We start from the raw sequence: 19,027 nt of genomic DNA on the forward strand, positions 1-19,027 counted from the left end.
ATCTATTGGCCTTGGATGTAGGGAATGTAATTTGTTTGAACCCTTCTTCACATGTTGGGAACTTATTCTTAGCAGTCTTAGCCACATGATGACTTGTTCTAGCTAGAACTGAGGACTTGAAACTTAGCCCAGTCTCTTGCACAATCAAGGACCATGGTATGAGGAAGGCAGACACAACCCTTTTCTGAAAACTAATTTTATAGTTTGGTTTGAGCTCTGTGTATTTATCAAGATAGGACACCTTTTTTTCTTTCTTTCTTTTTTTTTTTTTTTTGCTTTTACACATGACTTCAAATATACATATTCTTTTATATGGCTAACATTTAAAATTTCTTTTCAGTAAAGAAGCATTTATTCTTTAGGATTTTTGGAAAAGGACAATCTCACTAAGTAGAATCCTAATATAATAAAAAAGGACATCTGATCCATTCTGACAATGTAAGGTAGGATTAGCTTTAACCATTTAACTGTCTAACATTTGTCCAACCCTCTTCAAAGATTTCTAGTGTTGAACATTCTGCAATCACATAATGCCATTTTACTCCAAGGTGTTGCTCTTTTTATGTATTTTAAAATATTTTCCTCCTCCTCAACTGCTCCTACAATTGAAGCCCACTACTACTTGTCCATTTTGCTATGCATGTAAAAAATGGGTTTTCTCTGAGAGTTCATTATCCAGTTGAAGCCTGTTTTTCTATATCCCCTTCTCAGTCTTCTGTTGTGCAAGTTAAACCACCATATAGTTCTTTCAAGTGTTTTTTTACTGTGACATGCTTTCCTGAGCATTCTGCTCAGGTGTGGTACCCAAAAGCAGGCACTGCAGTCCAGCAGGATTATCAGTATTAAATATGCAGCTGAGTATGGTGTTCACCTTTCTCACAGTAGTGTGGCGTTGCCAATTGCTGTTCAGCTTGTGATGCTCTGTATAACAAAGTGACAGATGTAGAGCACTACAGTACTTTTGGGTCATTTGTTTAATACAAATACAAATTTTTTCCACAACAAATAAGCACGATAGATATATTACTTTTGTTTCCCTTTCCTTCTGTCTTTCAATACACATTCACCCACAAAAACATGTAATTTTTCTTTTGCAAAAGAGAAGGGAGTTAAACAAGAAACACAAACTTGTAGTTCCAAATATTACACACAGTAAAATATTTTCATCATAGAGTAACCTTCATTGCATTATTAGAAATTATAAATGGTTTGTTCTGGTGATGGGGAGATTACTGTTTTTTCTACAGGACAGAAGAATAAACACTGCTTTCAGATACAGCAGTGTGTGAATGGCACCATTCTCAACCATACTTGAGAATCTTCATAATGCTAATGATAACTTAAAAAATCAGGAAAAGATGCATGTTCACAGGTTGAAAGTATATTGTTTAAAAATCTAGATCTTAGACAAGTTTACTTCCACCTACCTTCATTAAAGCTTTGCTTAAACAAGAATGCAGATTAAGCTCTTCACTGTAGTGGCAGCTCTGAGTATTCTGCTGTTGTGGGTCTTAGTCAAGCTAAATACCACTTTCAGTGCATTTGCCTGGGATACACTGTGGCTACACGGGCAGTTCTATACTGATCTTTCTTTATTAGCTATATCGTTATGCGCTTCATTAAAAAGTCTTAGACTGTATCTTAAAACTTTAAGTACACTGCTTTTGCAGCATAGAATCCTGTAGTCATTAAATTAATACAGAATGTTGCGCTTTGTGTAGGAATGAAAAAGCATGGTTGATAAGCAGCTGTCTAGTGTCTGTATTCATGCACCTTCCTTATTCATGCAGACCTGTATCCAAGGCATGTTGATATGAATAGCAACTTGTCCTCTTGAAGAGGTCCCACCCTGCTAAAGAAACAAATTCCAGTCTAGCATGAAATCCCTAAAAGCTCTGGAATATCCACTGCACCTAGGAAGAGAGAGGGATGCATGGGGTAATACTGTAATGCTTTAAGAGGTTGAAGACTGTTTCAAGCCTTCTGTAACCTATGCTGCTGCTGACTTCAGCAGACAATGTATTTTGCTGCTTTTCCCACAACTAAATATTTCAAAGGGAGAGGAGGAATTTCAACTGAGGTTTTTCTCCATTCTTAAATTTAACTGGAAGCTCAATTGCCTGAGTAGTTGTGGTGAGCACCAAAATAGTGTTTTGAAGTTGAAGTTGTTAGTATAAAATGATTTTGCAAGTTGTGTGTTCTGTTGCTGACTCTGCGGTATATTTTAAAAAATGTGCAATAATCTTGTTGGATGCCATAGATTTGTTTTCAAAAGCCTCAAGTATTTTTTCTTTGATTTGAAATTTATACTTGTTCAAGAAAAACAACAGTATGAGTGAGTCTTCAGTAAACTGTCGAAATAGGGGATAAAGTACTTTCTAGGGGATCATGGTGCTACAGCAAGTCAAGGAACAAGCAGGCTAAAGAAGGGAATAATTTTGTTTAAATGAACATAAAGGAATTGTCAGTAAGAAACTTTCTGCTGTTTCAGAAACATTTTAATTATCTTTCATGATATTATTCCTATTCAGTCGATTTTCCTGTGACTCATCTGGTTTTGTTGTAAACAAACATCTATCCAAACATGTAAATGCATCTAGTAATTTTAAGTATCTAAGGTTGAATATCTTAAGATTTACTTTTTAGCAGGTGGGCTTACACTTAGAAAACCATGCCTTTTGTAGAATATCTTAAGTACCTGCAGTTACTAGGCATTCCTTGGTACTGTCATGGCTTTCTGAAGACCTTCTGAAGCTTCTTCCACAATTATAAACCCAGAATTGATTTGGTTACTCTTGTATCACAAATGAGAAGCTGTTATAATTCCAATTCTGCAACTGTATAATTGGAAAGTTAGTTATTTTATATGAAAAGCAAATGTCATTATGTGAAAAGACTTGAACATAAATCCAACCCAGCTGGAGCAACTGAGGACAAATATTAATATGCATTTAGGGCCTGTTCAAGCACCAAGACTTTGTATCCTGTCTAGCCAAATGACAAGCACTTGTCACAGCCAAATAATGTTATCAATTCCAAAGCAAAGGAACATAATGATCTGGTAACAGATACAACTGCTACTTGGGGTATGCTCTGAGGCTTAAAGCCAGTGTAAACATGTTCACAAAGGAATGCTTTATATATAAATTCCAATACCTATTAGGCCCATACCCTCGACAATTGCAAGAATGGGATGATTCTGTTATTTAATTGTAGAAATTTGAGCGTGCAACAAGGAAATTTACCATTAGAAACTACAAAACTTCTGTAAAAGACTGTCAAGTTCTCTGCCAATTATGGCAGATTTCCCCCTGTGAATGAACCAGTGGTCTCTCATCATCTTTTCACTGGTTCTTTATTTGCTTGCTTGCTCTTCCTCCCTTGCCTAAATACAAGATCAAAAAGGAGCTTCCAGCCTTTTTTTGTCACATTCAGGCCCCAGACTTGTTCAAGCCTACACATAACAATTCCAAGTCAATACTGGCTGTCGTGTCCTGATGGTCAACATCACAGGTATGAAAAATGAATCACAAAATTGGCTCTTTATATAATTCACCCTGTTGGACACAGTTTTATATCTACATTTGTTTATCTATTGCACCTTTTAATGCTATTCACACCTCATTTTTACATGAGAATGCTTAAAACAAAAGTAGCTGCTGAACTGCTCAATCTCTAACACCTCAAGTTTACCGTGTACAGAAAGAAACCATTGATTTACTTTTCAGTCAGTTCAGAACAGAGAGATTAAAAACTAAAATTCTCTTAAGATATCTAGGTATGTTCTCTTATGCCTACCCTTCTGTATCATGAATCTTAAAAAAATAAATAAATCCAAAAAAGCTTCCATCTTCCCTATTTGTCATCCTTTTCCAAACCTTTAATACTATTCAATTTAATTTTACGTGATTCTGCAGTAAACTGCATTTTTATCTTATAGTTTTGCTTTAAAACTCTGTATATCCAATTTATGAAAAAGAATTCTAATTCACTCTTACAAAGTAAAATAAACAGCTGAGCTGCTGTTCCAGATGGATATCTACAAATTCTCTCCCTCCCCATCTTATTTTGCTAGTTTAAAAAAATAGCTGTAGTTTACAGAGGCATGAGTTTATACTGTTTGGAATTCCTTACTCTCAAAAATTCAGACATATTCAGAAACAATGCTACCCTTCAAATGTTTCAAATATCCTTAAGTTGATACAGCTGCCAAAATATTCAGGCTCCAATATAGTTGCATGAACCTGTGTTACCTTAGGCTTAGAGAGTGTTTGCTGTGATACAGCTCTGTATACTTCTGTTCAGTTAACATGTATAACTTGACTTATTATTTTGAAGTGTATCTTTAAGAAGATAATGAGCAAATAAGACCCTTAGTAGTAACAAACAGATGAAAGGTTTTTGTTTTCTGTAAACAAAATGATGAGAGCAGGTCTGTTTCTACTTCCCAGCTATGCAGTTTTTCAAAAAAAAAAAAAAAAAGGTCATCTTGTCACATTGATTTGGCATTGTCTGTGAAACTTGTTCTCTATTGCACTTTCTACACTTGCACTTTCACTACACTTGGCTGACTAGTTGAGAAACTACTTCACAAACGGTCACATTCCTTACAGTAACAAGTTGCTTTGCTGGATCCATTTTCCTTGTCAGGATTCTGGGTTTTGTGTTGTTATCTTTTGGGGGGTTTTTTTGTTTGTTTGTTTTAACTGAAAAAATGCACAGTCACTTCTACTCTCTTTTAGCATTTGTAGTGTAGAAAACACTACACCTTATTCTGCAAGGAAGAAATAATGCTGTCTCTGTCAAACTGGCATGACCTCAGATGCCATTTCTTCATCTGCCAGCTGAGAGTTTGTACCTGTCTGTGCTACTGGCACAACCACCGCATCCTTGACGTCGGAGTTCCGAGTGCCTGAAGAGATCTTCTCCTCCAGTTTTTTGGCAGTGTCTGGGCAGTTCTGAACAAAGATCACTCTATTGTAGGCTTTCAACCTGCGCCACAGTTGCACATAAACCTTACACTGTACATACATGAAGACGAGGCCTCCTGTGAATCCAATGGCCACCACAACAAGTTTTGTCCAAAATGGCCATTCAAGGACACCTTTGAAATAAAAGGATTATATTCATTACCATTGTTATATAATAAAGTACTGAATATCACTAAAGCTTTTTGAAACAATGCCACTTGCTAGGAATTCCCAGATATACACATGCCATGGGGGAAATTGTGGCCCCAATGTAGAAAGTAGAAAACAGCAWCTGTTTCCTATCTTATAAGCAGAAGGCCAGCAAAGAAACTACATCTGACCCCAAGTATCAACTGATATCACCACAACTTGGTTAAATAAGAAATTCAAGGCCCTGACAGAAGAGCAATACTTGATATAGCTGAGAAGCAGAACATTAGAACATTTTGCTGTTCTTTAGTAATATCCCCATAGTTTACGGTTTGCTTAAGTAAAAATATAAACTGAGATAACTGGATGCCTAGCAGTATTACATACATCTTTAACAATAAGTTTTTCTTCATCCTCCTAGAAGCATGACACTCTAAGATACCTGCAGGCTGTGGAGCACCAGCATTCATAATGTTATTTAGCTGGTCTTATATTCATGCTGAAGTCAAGGTGTAGTAACAAATCTAGTGGAAAGAGTTCCAAATGCTGAATGACCTGCCTTCTTTGACCTTTCTTTTCCCTACTATTCTGTCTGTGCTGCCCCCCTGAACCCACCCACATCAAAAAAGCAGAATTTATATCCTGTGTAGTAAAAGAGTAACTGCTTTACAGTTGGGGTATATCTGGTCTTATTTTTCTCTTTGTATCAATTTTGTATGTACAGAAAAATCTGTGGATGCCAACACCAAAAAACTACAGAAGAGATCATTTGAACTTGGTATAATATGAATAATGTTAAATGATCTGCTTTGGCCTAAAAGTAGTCTTACAACTTTAACAGAATAAATTACTGTTGTATTAAGGACATCACTCTAATCCTAAGTTAATTCACATCACTGCAGCTGCTTTTTCAAACGTTAAGAAACAACTGCTATCCTTCCCTAACACATTGCCTCATCACATTTAAAGACTAAATGCTATACACAAGAGGCACATCTCAGTGCTTACGTTTAAGATGTTAGTTATTGAACAATCAGAGTAGGTTTATTGGTTAGGTTTAGCAGTCACAAGGTTTACACATTCACTTATTTGTGTCAAATGCTTCCATAAGGGGAAAAGACACCACTCCCTTTTTAAATAATTTTAAGAAATACTGATTTTTAACTTTATGCAATATTAACAGACAGTAATATTACTTAGTTTTTCTCCTTCTCAAAATATGCTTATAAGATTTTTTTTTTCTAGTTTTCGCTGTTCTTTCCCAGCATTTCCCATTTAAACAGAGATAATGAAAGAACAAAAAGAGAGAAAAGCAAACTATATGTACGCCTTCCTCCTCTCCAGAACACACACATTTGATTCTGTAAAAGTACTTTTTTCCCCAATAAGCAAATTTTGAGGTGAAACAGTTTTCCCCAGGAACACTTATTTTTGCACGTTGTAAGTAGCTCTGAGGAATCTCTGTGTCCATTTCTAAGGTGGAGAAGCATTCACTGAATTTGGAAACAATTCTGTACACATTGTGAATACTTTGAGCATAACATGATTAACTAAGATGATCCTTACACATTCTGTATAACAATATTTGTGTTACCTGTTTTGTTGTGTAAATTGAGCTTATCCACAGCCCATACCTTTCCCCTTTTTAATGAATGGTGTGATTTATGTTTTACTCATAAATAGAACTTCAAAGCCATTGCTAGTCCTGTCCTCAGGGCAAGTTTGTCAAGATGAAAAACAGGATTACCCGTTTAGAAAGAATGTAAAACAAGACTTTGTATTATATATTCATCTGTGACGACTTACTGAGGCTTCTTGTTACAGATTTTCCTCTCATAAGCAAGAAAGGCAGGGATCAGGAGTATCATCAAATATTTATCTAACTAGCAAGGCTCAAAACTCTGCCTGTTTTATTTTCCATGTTAACTTCAAAGTATAACACAAAGGTAGAGACCTTTGTCTCTCTACTGTCTAGTTCTTAAAGTCAATTCAGATCAAAAGGAAAAGCTTCTTTTTCCTCATCTTTATCATCATGCTCATCATTATTAGTATTCAGTAGTATTTAAGACTGAATATCCTCAAATCATATGTGGATTTGAAATGGAAAACAGTAGATCAGTTTGCAGTATACTTTACACACACAGTTAGTATAGTGCAAAAAAACCCCTATTTATGCTAAACATACATTTTTAAGTGTAACATATATAGCCAGTGGATTTCCTTTCCAAATGCATTTATCATTATTTTAACTTCTCAGGTTTTGTAAACAATAAATTAGAAACATGGCTGCTGTCTGATCAAATTTTAGACTAAGGACTACAATGTGAATACCAAAGAGAGAACAGAGAGAGTTCGGTGGGCACTAGCAGAACCAGCACTCGATGAGAGGAGCATCCCTGAAAGGCAAGATCAGACGATAGGGAATATATGTCTTCACAAGGGTTAAGTTATTTTCTGAATGTCCTTATCTGGCACGTTTAATCTGCTAACTAGAGAAAGAAAAATACAGGCTAGCATATCACACCAGGTTAGACTGTTACTTTGCTAGGCCCCAAAGTAAACACTTCTAAGAAATTAAGAAAAGTGTTATCCATTTTTCCTTTGGAATGTTCAATTTTGTCCTTTTAACTGAATATTTTGGAGCAATAAACCAGTGTTCTGAATTTCAATATATAAAGGGCTTTCAGTATCTAGGAGCTAAGGCAACTAAAAGAAACACTTTTTTACTGTTTCTGCTTAGTTAATAGACTTATTCTGCTATAAAATGTACTAGCTGAATAATAAATTAGTCCTACATTAATGAAGTTCCAGTAATCAGTAGGCATAATGAGGCTGAAATCCTGCTTATGGCATCCAGAGGGAGTGTTTTATTACTGGTAATTAAGAAGTAATTTGTTTCTAAAGCTCTTCCAAGAACTTATCTTCCCCCTCTCTCTTCTCCCTGTCTTTCCCTATTTCTGAGTTTTCTTGGGAAACCCAGCTGGAATAATCCCATTCACAGTGAAATTCTGTTTGAAAGGACGCAGGAAGGGTTTTCCTGTGCTGTTGAATTCCCACACTAAGGGCTAACACAGCTGGAACTCCATCTCCTGCAATTCCGTATTAGGAGGCTTGTTGATGAAAGGGCTCTGTCCTGTTTTGCAGCATATAGAGGTTCAAGTGGGTAATATAAATAAACTGATATTTTGGAAACTGAACTTGCACTGAGCTGTTTGATTTTCACTCGTCTTTTAGTCAGACCTTTAGAAATAGCCAGATAATGGGAGCTTAAGCTAAGAAGAACCAGCCGGCTAGTTAAGCTCTTGTAATGGTTACAGCTGAGATCCCTCTGCAGCAGTGTAACACAAGCTTGTAACAGCGAGGTGTTCATTACTTCTGCATTAAAGCATTTGATGTAACCATTTCATTAGGGAGCTATTATTTGAGAACAGAAAGTGACCACTTACATAGCTGCATTTCAAATCCATCCATTGCATCATCAACACGATTGAAGAAAATAAAAAGATACTTACCGTTGTCATTGCCTTGTTTAATTTCCTCAGCTGTTCTATCAATTAAAACATACAATGACCAAACAACGCATGTAATAGCAATTACGTGGAATGTGACTGAACAAACTATTTTCCTCCTCTCACTTGTTGTCATCTGTAGTTTCTCCCACTGCAATAAAAATAAAAAAAGGAATGAAGAAGAAAGGAAGAAACAGTTTTGTAAAATTTTACAAGAAACTGATTAGGCCATTCTGTCTCTTTCCACCAAAAAACCAAGCAGTAGTAAAATTAACAAATCCTTTTGTTTTAATAATATCCTGAATAGTAATATGTGCACATGTGTAAAATTCATAATGACCTTGTTTTCACAGATTCACTGAATGTAGAATTAGGAAGAAGAGTTCTGTTCTATTTCTGTCTGCTTCTGAATGGCATCTAAAATCATTTCTTTGCAGTATAGTCATAACATGTTAATAGACAAGTAAAAAGCTGAATATTTATTTTAACTTAACCTAATACACACTTTTGGGAATGAGAGAACTAAAAAAAAAAAAATCAAACATTTTCTTGCAATGCTAAACTATTCTTGAATAGTTGCTTAAAATTAGAGGAATGTAGTTTGGGAATAGCCTTTCCATAATATAAGAGTACAGGAAATGCACTTGCATTGAGGATTAAAATCAATAAACTTGAAAAGATAATTACATGGAAATGCTTGTACATGATAGCAGTTAAACAGTCTCGGTAATCCAAGAAGTATCTTCTAGCCATATGTTTGTAAATTATGGCACTAAATGCTGGCTTCAGTTATGGCTATTTTAAGACGAAAGAGGTTAGTCTCTGCATTTGAACCAAGCAATTCTCCAAGTGATTTTTTTAATCTTGCCTATGAATACATTCGTTTTTCAGCACTTCTTAAAATAAAACCCATCTCTACCAAAATGCTTGCCTTTGAAAACAGATGAAAGGATATGACATTTAAAAGCAAAATGCCTCCTCAATTCAGATGAATAATCTTGGAAGCCATAACTAGCATCTCCTGAATGAAACAACTGCCAAACCCAATGCAACAGTGCCACCTCTCCCACAATCATGTTAATGCACAACTGAACTGTGCTACAGAATCCAAGCAGTAGCACTGACCAGCGCAAGAGCTAAACTGCTACTGTGTTTATGTAAATCTTTAGTATACTCAGACTGTGGTTTTTACTAGTTTCCAGGCACATACGGCCGGATCAAAAATTTTGGCCACTTCAGAGCACTGAAGTATAAATTTACTCTGACGGTATGAATTTAGGTTTGTTTTACTTGTTTGGGTTTTTTGTTTGGTGGGGGTTTTGTTTTGTTTTTGAGAAGTAACATTGCTCTTGTAGAACTGATGGTTGATCAAGTATCTTATCCCATGGCTGTTATGAAACTAATTACTGCTGTAGTGTACCTTGGCTAATTCAGTAGAAATGCAACTACACGTTTATTATGCTTGGTACAAATCAAATTAATACTGCCTGTTGATCTGCTAGTACGCATACCAGCCAAAGACACAACATAAAGCTGCAAGAAAAAAATCAATCAAGAGTAAACAGATAGCTAATAGTAAATTTAAAATTCATACATCTCTCAGATACAGCACAATATTTAAGAGTTTTACATACAAAAGATACCATAAGCAAAGAAACATCCTGTGATGATAACAGACATATCTCATAAAGCTCAGGAGATCCTATCAACAGCAAATAGCTGAAACAGAGTATTTAGGGTATTTAGGGAACACATTATATACATTTGCTCTTTTGTTCCTTTTCTGTAGATATTTCTGTATGGCCAGTGTTGGAGATTGCATTCTGATCAAGATGGGACCTTGATCTGAACCAGTACGGCCACTCATCATCTGACCAGTATTTGCTGTCTAGTCAGATTTCCATTGAATACAACTGCAGTAAAAGCTAAAAAATGTCAATGTTATATGAGCAAGGTGGCCAACTTTCAGAAGGGCTTCTGCCAGCTGTTAGTAGTTTTAGAGCAGTACATACTGGTCCAGACAAACTTCTTTCTTTAATGGCAGTTAAAGCTTGCACATGTTTCTGACCTGTTGCCTCAAACCCAGATCTCTGGAGCATTTTCTAGGCCTTGCCAGAATTTGTCTTAGGTATGAGCACAAGGCTTAAATAACTCTTTAGAAGAACTGAAAGATTTCCTGAGTAATATAAAAAGAGCCGATATTTCAGCTTCTGAGACATGTTTTTAGAAGTGTAAAGTAAACTTGCTGGATTTTGAATAGTAGTCTGGAAAAATGAGAGGCATAAAGAAAAGGGAATAAAACAAAAAATGGAACCTTAGATTCACTGTAGTTTATGTAGGTAGTATTCAGCGGTCAGAAGAGACTGTGGCATTATCATTACAGTCACCAGGTTATGTAGCATTTGACCTGGAGACTTTCATCTTTTTGCAATGAAAATTCAATTCAAGCCTTTCAATAGGCATTATTTTTGAAGACAAAGTTACCTTTGGCCACATGAATTTTACAAAGGCAGGGGCCAGGGCTCAACATAGCCTCAAGTTGGATATTTGGCAGCTGCTGTCATGTCACACAGCACATTAATGCCTCCTCAACCACTGGTAAATTCACCACTGCTGTATTTTGCAACTTCTGCAATTCTCATCGCTCTCTATATTCAATAAATAATTGTAAGATACAAATAAGTTATATCACATTTTACTCATCTTTATCAGTGATCTGGAAAACTGTACCACTATCAAGGTGATGACACTGTGACAAACCATGGGTAGAGTGTCAGATGCCACCAAAACCAGAAAAATAACACAAAAATAAGTGCTCAGATGCAATTTTCTTTGGCAACATATGTTAATACTCCTAAGATACTCTAAACACTGGAAGGACAGAAAGAAATGAAAGCAGTAACAGAAGGAGGAGACTTTCATAATGACTTGCAAATTAGTAAGTAAATTGATAAACATCGTAGTTTATGTCCAGCCTACTCTGCAGCACCCCTTCACTGTGGTACATCCTACTGTGACCGCTCACAGATTCATTAATACTGGCCACTTTATGAACAGGCTCAAAATCATCACAGATGCAGGCAGCTTAATATTGTGCAAATGCAAGCAACCACATGAATATCTTATGCATCCATAGAATAGGAGTGTTAGAATACTTCTTAACATCCTGAACAACCCTAAGACCTTTTATACAAGTTATCAAACAAATCCACACAACACAACAACATGTATCCCAATAAGAAAGCTCGAAATATCCCTTCATTTCCCCTACTGAAGCTGTGCTAGTTTGCAGCAAAGAATACAACCTCAAATGGGCCAATGAAAAGACCCAAAGCACTTCACCCTGTTGGCTGAAGCCTGAGCTTTGCTAGGAGAAGAGAGATCTGGATTTCTATCCCTACAGTTGACTCCCAGAAAAATCCTGCCAAAATGGACTACCATGTATTTTATTTGAAATGCTTGTGAAGCTGCTTTTAAAATTAAAAACTAAACTTGGTATATTGGGAAGGAAGTAAGTTACAGCAGATAAACATTAATAAATTCTGTCTTCCAGTAAAGTCAGAATGCGTATTCCAGTGACAACAGGGTTGCATTCTCCTATATGCTTTTATTCTGTGTCTCCAAACAACATTTATTTATTTCTCTCCTTTAAGGAGATACCAGCTAGCAATATGACAAAAAGTAGGGTTAATAATGAAAAGTTAAGAAAAGGAAAAGTTCTTTGGGGATTACATGCCTTTTAGTGTATTTGATTCAGTGTATAGACCGCTTTCCCCACCCGCCCACCCCTTTTTTTTTCTTCCTGAAACATTACACTTGCACTGTGTTGTAGAAACCACTGGAGGGTGGTAGGAGACTGTGTACCTCCTTCAGAAGTTCCTACCAAGAAGCCAGAATGAAGAAAGCTCAAAGGAAAGAAAGCAAGATTATTAACCTGATCGAAAACAAAACCACACACTGAAACATAGATGGGACTAAATCCCACTAGCTTCATGAATTACAAAATACAGTTTATGCTACCTCTTTCACACACCTTTTGAAACATTCTCCCACCCCAACTACTACTTACAGTTACCTCTTGTATGACATGTGCCTCAACCTGAATTCTTATACTTCAGTTCCTGAAAAGTTTGTAATAATCTTGAATAATCTTCATCCTGTTCGAGATTTCTACCTTGTGTTTCATTTTTGTTTCTTAAAGACTATCTCACTCTGAAACCTAAAGGAAACAGTTACTGATTTTATAATGCACCCCTCAATTCCAAAATGTGGTCTTCTGGAAGAAAAAAAAAAAAATCTGAATAGCCTGCTTCTACACATGGAACATCTAAATCTTATATAGCTGACCACTTCTCTTGCCTGTAAACAGCCTAGAGAACATCCCTAGTATTTGCTTTAGAGGACCAAATTTGCATGCTTGCATGTCACTGCTAACAAAACCACAGTTAATCAATATACCACAAATAAATATGGAAATTTTCTAACATCCTCCGAAGATGGATTGTCTGAGTGTTTAGGGATGCTGCTTAGGGATGCTGCTTCATGTCCTACAGACAGCAATAAAGCCTTCCATCTTATAGGCAGAAGTATATCTGCAATTCTAATTCCATCCTATACATCAAGCTGAGTGGTTTCAGGATGGCCCAGTACAGAAACAAAAGCTTCATGCTGTTCACACAAAAGCTGCTATCACACCATAGAATTGCCCTGTGCAAACTTTGCTGCCTGTACTCCTTTTCCCTAACTTCAGACTGTAGATTTACTGCATCCCGTCCCCACCACATTTCCACTGTACTTCTGTTGCCCAGCCAGGGGTAGCATCCCTGTGACAGAGCACAGGAGACAAAGATGCAACACGGAATAGCGTATGCACGTTCCCTTGTGCTAGGGGTAATCTTTTCTCACTCTGGCCAAAAAATTTTGTTTACACCCATTTCCTCAAATTCTGCATCTACTCCCGGTATGCAGATTCATACACGTTTACAACAAAAGCCTCTCTCCTGCAGAGACTCACGACTGAGATGCTAAATTCAGGGTGAAAGTTATGGGCTGCTTTGCCACATGCTATGAATGTTTGGACTTTTAATTCCCAGATATTTTCAGGAACCCTGTTTTTTAAAATTTCATGTAAGGAGGCCTGACTGGGGAATCTAGTAGAGGCATGACATTGCTAATATTACATATTTTTCTATTCTGACATTTTTCTCCCTATCCATCATTTAGCAAAGAAATGAAAATGAATGTAATGTAAACAGCAACCACAGCTGGAAGGATTTCTTCCTATTCTTACTTAGGACTAAAGTTGTCATGCAGCATTTTCTGTCTTCTGTTTTCTTTCTACAGGATAAAGAAAGACTTCAACCCAACCTCTGTCTTGAAATAATCACGCCTGCAAAATGAAGCCTGAAATTATTTACTAGGTGCTGTGTCATGCACGCAGTCTAGGAGTACACACTAAAACATCTTTCTTGTCTCAAAATAGGACTGAAAGATCTAGCCAGGACTTCTGAAGAAAGTTTTTAAGAACCAGAACAGTGTACGATGAAGCGAGCTGAGCGTTCAAGACATTTCAGTAGTCTCAGCACGTAGCTCAGAGTTTATTTTCTGTGGTTTGGGGGAGGGTTTTTTGGTCACTTGTTGCAGTACTAATTGGCTACAGCTCCACAGTAAACTGCTCACTACTATCAACCTACCAGCTGGAGGAAAGCAGCTGCAACCGTAGTTTGCAGGAATGGAATTTGTGCAGTGGGGGGAGAAGGAAGAAATAATAGTAATAAAAGACATACATGTCCAGAGAGCAAAATAGTCATATGTAGATTTGAAGTGTTGATCAGAGAAGAGACTTCAATCCTTGTAATTTAAGTAAAAGCATTTTGGGCCACACTGTGCCATCTAAACAATATTTGGTTACAGTCTATACCAGAGGAACTGCATCTTAAAGGAGGACAAAGCATGTCTCACTGCATCCTGTTCTGCGAGGAGAAGTGCCCCTCTTTCAATTGCCCAGAACGCGCCAGTCCCCCTGGCTAAAGGGAGAGAGGACTGGGCCACGGCAACATCTCCTCCTTGCTCTTTTCCCCATGAACATCCAGAGCAGCAGGAAGAACTGAGCTGGTTCGATAAACCACAGAAAATACATCTGTGATTGTCTTTTGTCAAAAGATACATCCCAGAGGAAACTCTTGTAAGCATCAAGACTGGAAGACCAGAATTAGACCCCTGTCGTGTTAGCCACTGAACACAAAAATAAAATGAGAAACAAACAAACATGTTGTACGGTGTATCACTGCAGCCATATCACAACCTTACCTCAATCCAACCAGCTGATTAGATCAACTGGTACAAATCCTTCTCTAGCAGACCTGAGTGAAGTTTAAATGAAATTTCTCTTTAGATTAAATCTCCTTATATGACACAAAACAAACCTTGTTGGAATTCAAATTGATCTCTGTGGTGTATTCAAAACACCCACTTAAGAAGTTTAAAACTGAACCATAAATTATGTGGGTACAATTCTAAAAATAAACACACTTAATGCACTTGTATGCATGTGATATGCATGCCTAGAGTATTACAACAACTACATAATGAAACATTTCTTTTTGGTAAACACCTCAAAATTATAATCTGAAGAGAATAATTCATTTTTATAAAAATAAACACACCTCTATATTTCTTTTTGAAATGACAGTTAAAAGAGCTGGACTTGAGTGATACAATCAATATGTACTCTTCAAAAACTTATGGAATTTTAAACTGTGTATGTCATCAATTAGGAAACCCTTAAAAAGTGCAAAATGAGGGTATTAAGCAATCTGAGCACATAATTTCTAAAATGAAGTAGCTGTTTTTGCAGTCTGGAAGTACTATTGAGAATATGTGTCATTTACCAACTACAAGAACTTCAGTACCTGCATCCTAATTCCAACACAGATCTAAATGCAATAATGCTACACTTCAGAAACACAGGAATTGCCAGACCTCATGTCCCTGCCATCCAATGTTATGTCTCGGACAGAGGCCAACGACAGATGCTTCAGAGAAAAGTACAAGAACCCCCATGGCAAGTAATTATAGCCTAATCTCTCCATATTGGAAGCTTCTTCATAGCTCCCATCTGCTAGAAATTATTTTACCACAAAATATAGAACGCAAAAGTACTCTACAAAGCTTTTACTTTCCAGGAATCCTCTCTAAATGCCCCTACCACATTAATCAATTTTCTGTTCAATAGAGGTCTACATGATCAGTCTTTGGCACTATCACAATCCTCTCTTTTGTAAATACCTTTTTTTTTTTTTGTCTTTTGTGTAAGCTTTTCAGAAAAAGGATCATTAGCTCCTAGCATGGTAGGTTTCAGCTACTATGATATCCTTATCTAAAAAGATAATCCTGATAAAAACTGCAAGAACTGCAAATGAAACATTAAACCACTGATCAGGAGTGAACTATTACCTTAATGAAATGTCTGGAGAAACTGTGGGGAATGTCTGGGACTAAAAACAGAAAGACAAGACATGCATCTAGAGGAGATTCACTTTGGGTGCCCAGGGATACTCAAAAATCAGAAAACATGCCGTTTGTGGGAAACTCATCAAGAAGCAAGGACAAAGGGGGTAGAATCTGCCTCTCCACAAACTTGAATCACAGTTAGTCAACCACAGACTCAGCTGCTGCAGTTACCTGCTCTCTTGACAGTGTTTCTACAGTCATTCGCTATACTGAATACCTCTGTTCTGTATGTCACTTTTCTTCTCTTCGCAGCTAGTCAAGTTTCCTTCCTCCTCTGTCTACTCTGTGCCTCCAAAATAGCAGCATACCCAATTGAAGGTATGACATTTTCCTCCAAAGACACTCAGTAGAAAATGCCTTAAAATAATAGTCCAGGTCTCTAAGAACATAAACTTGGACCAAAAAAAAAAAAATCAACCTAATTGCAATGCCACAAAGTGCAGATCATAATTTTGCTGCAAGAACAGTTATGCTGAGATTTCATTTTCCCACCAAAGCAGGTGGGATTGCTGCATTTTGTGGTTTGCCCTCTATGGGCAATACAAGAGCAGCTGTGACAGATGTTCAGTGCTGGATTTGAGATAGATTGTGCCTGGGTCAAAGCAGCCACAAGTCCTTCCTCCACCACGGCAATCATAAAATACCATCTCTCAACAGTATCTGCTACAGCAGTTACAACATATCATCTCTCAACGGTCTGTGCCAGTCTCTGTCTTTGATTCACAAGTAGCAAGCGCTCCCTTTGCACATCTGAGTGTATTTTGGTCTTAAATGGTGTTATGGATGTGGACAGAAAGTTGGGCTAGCATGGGGAGAAACAGGAAAAGGAGAAATGAGAGCAGTGGATAGCGATATGATGGAGGTCACCATCCCATTACACCGTATTGTATGCCTCTACTTTCTTCTGTCTTGTCTAATGAAGAGTGAAATTTCTCTAAAGAACTGCATCTTCATTATGTTCCCTTAGGCACCTAAGATATAGCTATAATAGATGACCACAGCTTTGTTAGAGAGTCTTTACCTGAATCACCTTCTCTTCTGCATTCATTACACTGCTTAATTCCCTAAATATCTAATTGTCTGGCCTGCTGAGAAGCAGGCATTTCAAAATTAGAGCTGATGAAACAAAACTGGTAACACTTGGAAAGATAAATCAACAAATACACTTTCTGTTTATTTTGCTGTAGTTATAAAGGATGTACAAAGTCCTCTTCAGAAGTTGCCATACAAAATTAGTTAATTCACTTTACACCTAAAAAACATTTTCACCTAAATTTGCCTTCTCTTAGATGAGTGCAAGCATGAAAGCTCTCATTACTGCCATGTCCTAAAGGTGCTTTGTTGTTTTTTGTTCTCACATTGCTTGCTTCTCCCATTTCTACTGTTCGATACATTAGAAATTCACTCTTTCCAATATGTAAAATTCCTCAGAGTTCTCATTTGTACCTTACAGAATAAAAACCTAAAGACATTTATCTGTCAAACTTACCACGTAATCTGGCCTAAAGAAACTTGTATTACCATCTCTACACTTCAAGGGCCTTCATCATCACGTCGTAACAGCAATGGAGAGAACTACAGCAGTATGCAGAGGAAGGAAGGGTACAAAGGGCAGTTGACATGGTAGCGAATCTTGTGAGAAAAGGAGTACAGCTGCATGTGAAATGGAAGGCAACCATATTCAAATGTCACTGAATGAAGAGTAGCCATTTCGTAGTGTTGGATGAGCTTCTAGAACATCTTGCCTGTCTTTTCAGCTCATTTTATATCCTTCACACACACACACACACACACACACACACATATATATATATCTCAAAAATGATCTACTGGTTCTTTTTTTTCCCCTCTATACCCATTAAATTAATAGTACAAGTGATCTTGAACAGTAACTTTTTATATGGTCATTATTTTCTTCCTAAAGTTTTAAGAGAAACTGACCTGCACTGTCTGGAAGATATAACTCAACTTCTGAGCTTCCCTTAACCAAATCAGTCTGAATTGTTACAAAGACTTGGTTTAAATGTCCTTGTATACCAATACTGGGTATTTTTAGATATATTTTAGTTTAACCACATCTAGACATCCCTTTGCAACTACATATGCACCGCACACACGTCTGATCTACCACACTCCCAAAAAAAAGGAGCTGATGTGCTTCATTATCAATAAATGTGACTTTAGCAAGACTACTGCTGATTTCCCAATGAATAGCTACCGTTACTGTCTCTGTCTTTTAGTTTTCCCAGAAGAGAGACTCTTTTGATCCAATTAAATAAAAATGCAATATAGAAAATTTGTGCTGAGGAAAAGCTACATTAATTAACACAAAACTACAGCCTAGTGCTCTGGTGAAGAGCTGAGGGAGGCTGTTCATTCTGAAAGACCGCCACCAAATGCCACACATTCCACTTCTGTCACATACAAATTGCAGCAGATGAATAAAGTAAGATTTTAAATTCTTGGAGAAAAAGGCTCTTTTTTCAAAGTGATTTGAATAAAATGCTGCAGGAAGAAAATTAAATCAACACTAAAAATCATAAAATATAGGGAATAAATTATGACAATTATCCCCTTTGATCATAATTTAGATCAAGTACCATATGTACCATTGCCATGCTCCAAGAGAAGCCATTTTTTGCATGCATCCCACCAATAAGCAAGCATCAGCTTGTGAACTAAAACTCAGTTCATATCATACGCAAATCAGTAGTCCTCGCATAAAATAAATTTGATGTAAATAAACACTGTAAAATTGTATGTATTAGTTATGTGAGAGGTTAATAGATGCATTACCGATTAGTCAATCAGATCATGAACAGCAGCCCACTCCTATTAGAATCGGTAAAATCCTTAGCTTCAAAATTAAACAGTAAAAAATGGCAT

The 19,027-nt window shown here is 36.9% G+C and overlaps 1 protein-coding gene across 1 annotated transcript in view; it reads right to left on the reverse strand.

Moving 5' to 3' along the window:
- Positions 1-436: 436 nt before the first annotated feature.
- Positions 437-19,027, reverse strand: part of MARCH1 (membrane associated ring-CH-type finger 1) — a 39,342-nt gene continuing 20,751 nt past the window's right edge. The window contains exons 3-4 of the mRNA XM_026065427.1: positions 8,633-8,780; positions 437-5,104 (exon numbers count right to left, since the gene is read on the reverse strand). Coding sequence (XP_025921212.1) covers positions 4,803-5,104; positions 8,633-8,780 — 450 coding nt within the window. The 3' untranslated portion in view covers positions 437-4,802. The remainder of the gene's footprint in view (positions 5,105-8,632; positions 8,781-19,027) is intronic.

This window comes from Apteryx rowi, unplaced genomic scaffold (genome assembly GCF_003343035.1).
Source record: "Apteryx rowi isolate R43461 unplaced genomic scaffold, aptRow1 scaffold_227, whole genome shotgun sequence".
NCBI classification, from domain to species: Eukaryota; Metazoa; Chordata; class Aves; order Apterygiformes; family Apterygidae; genus Apteryx; species Apteryx rowi.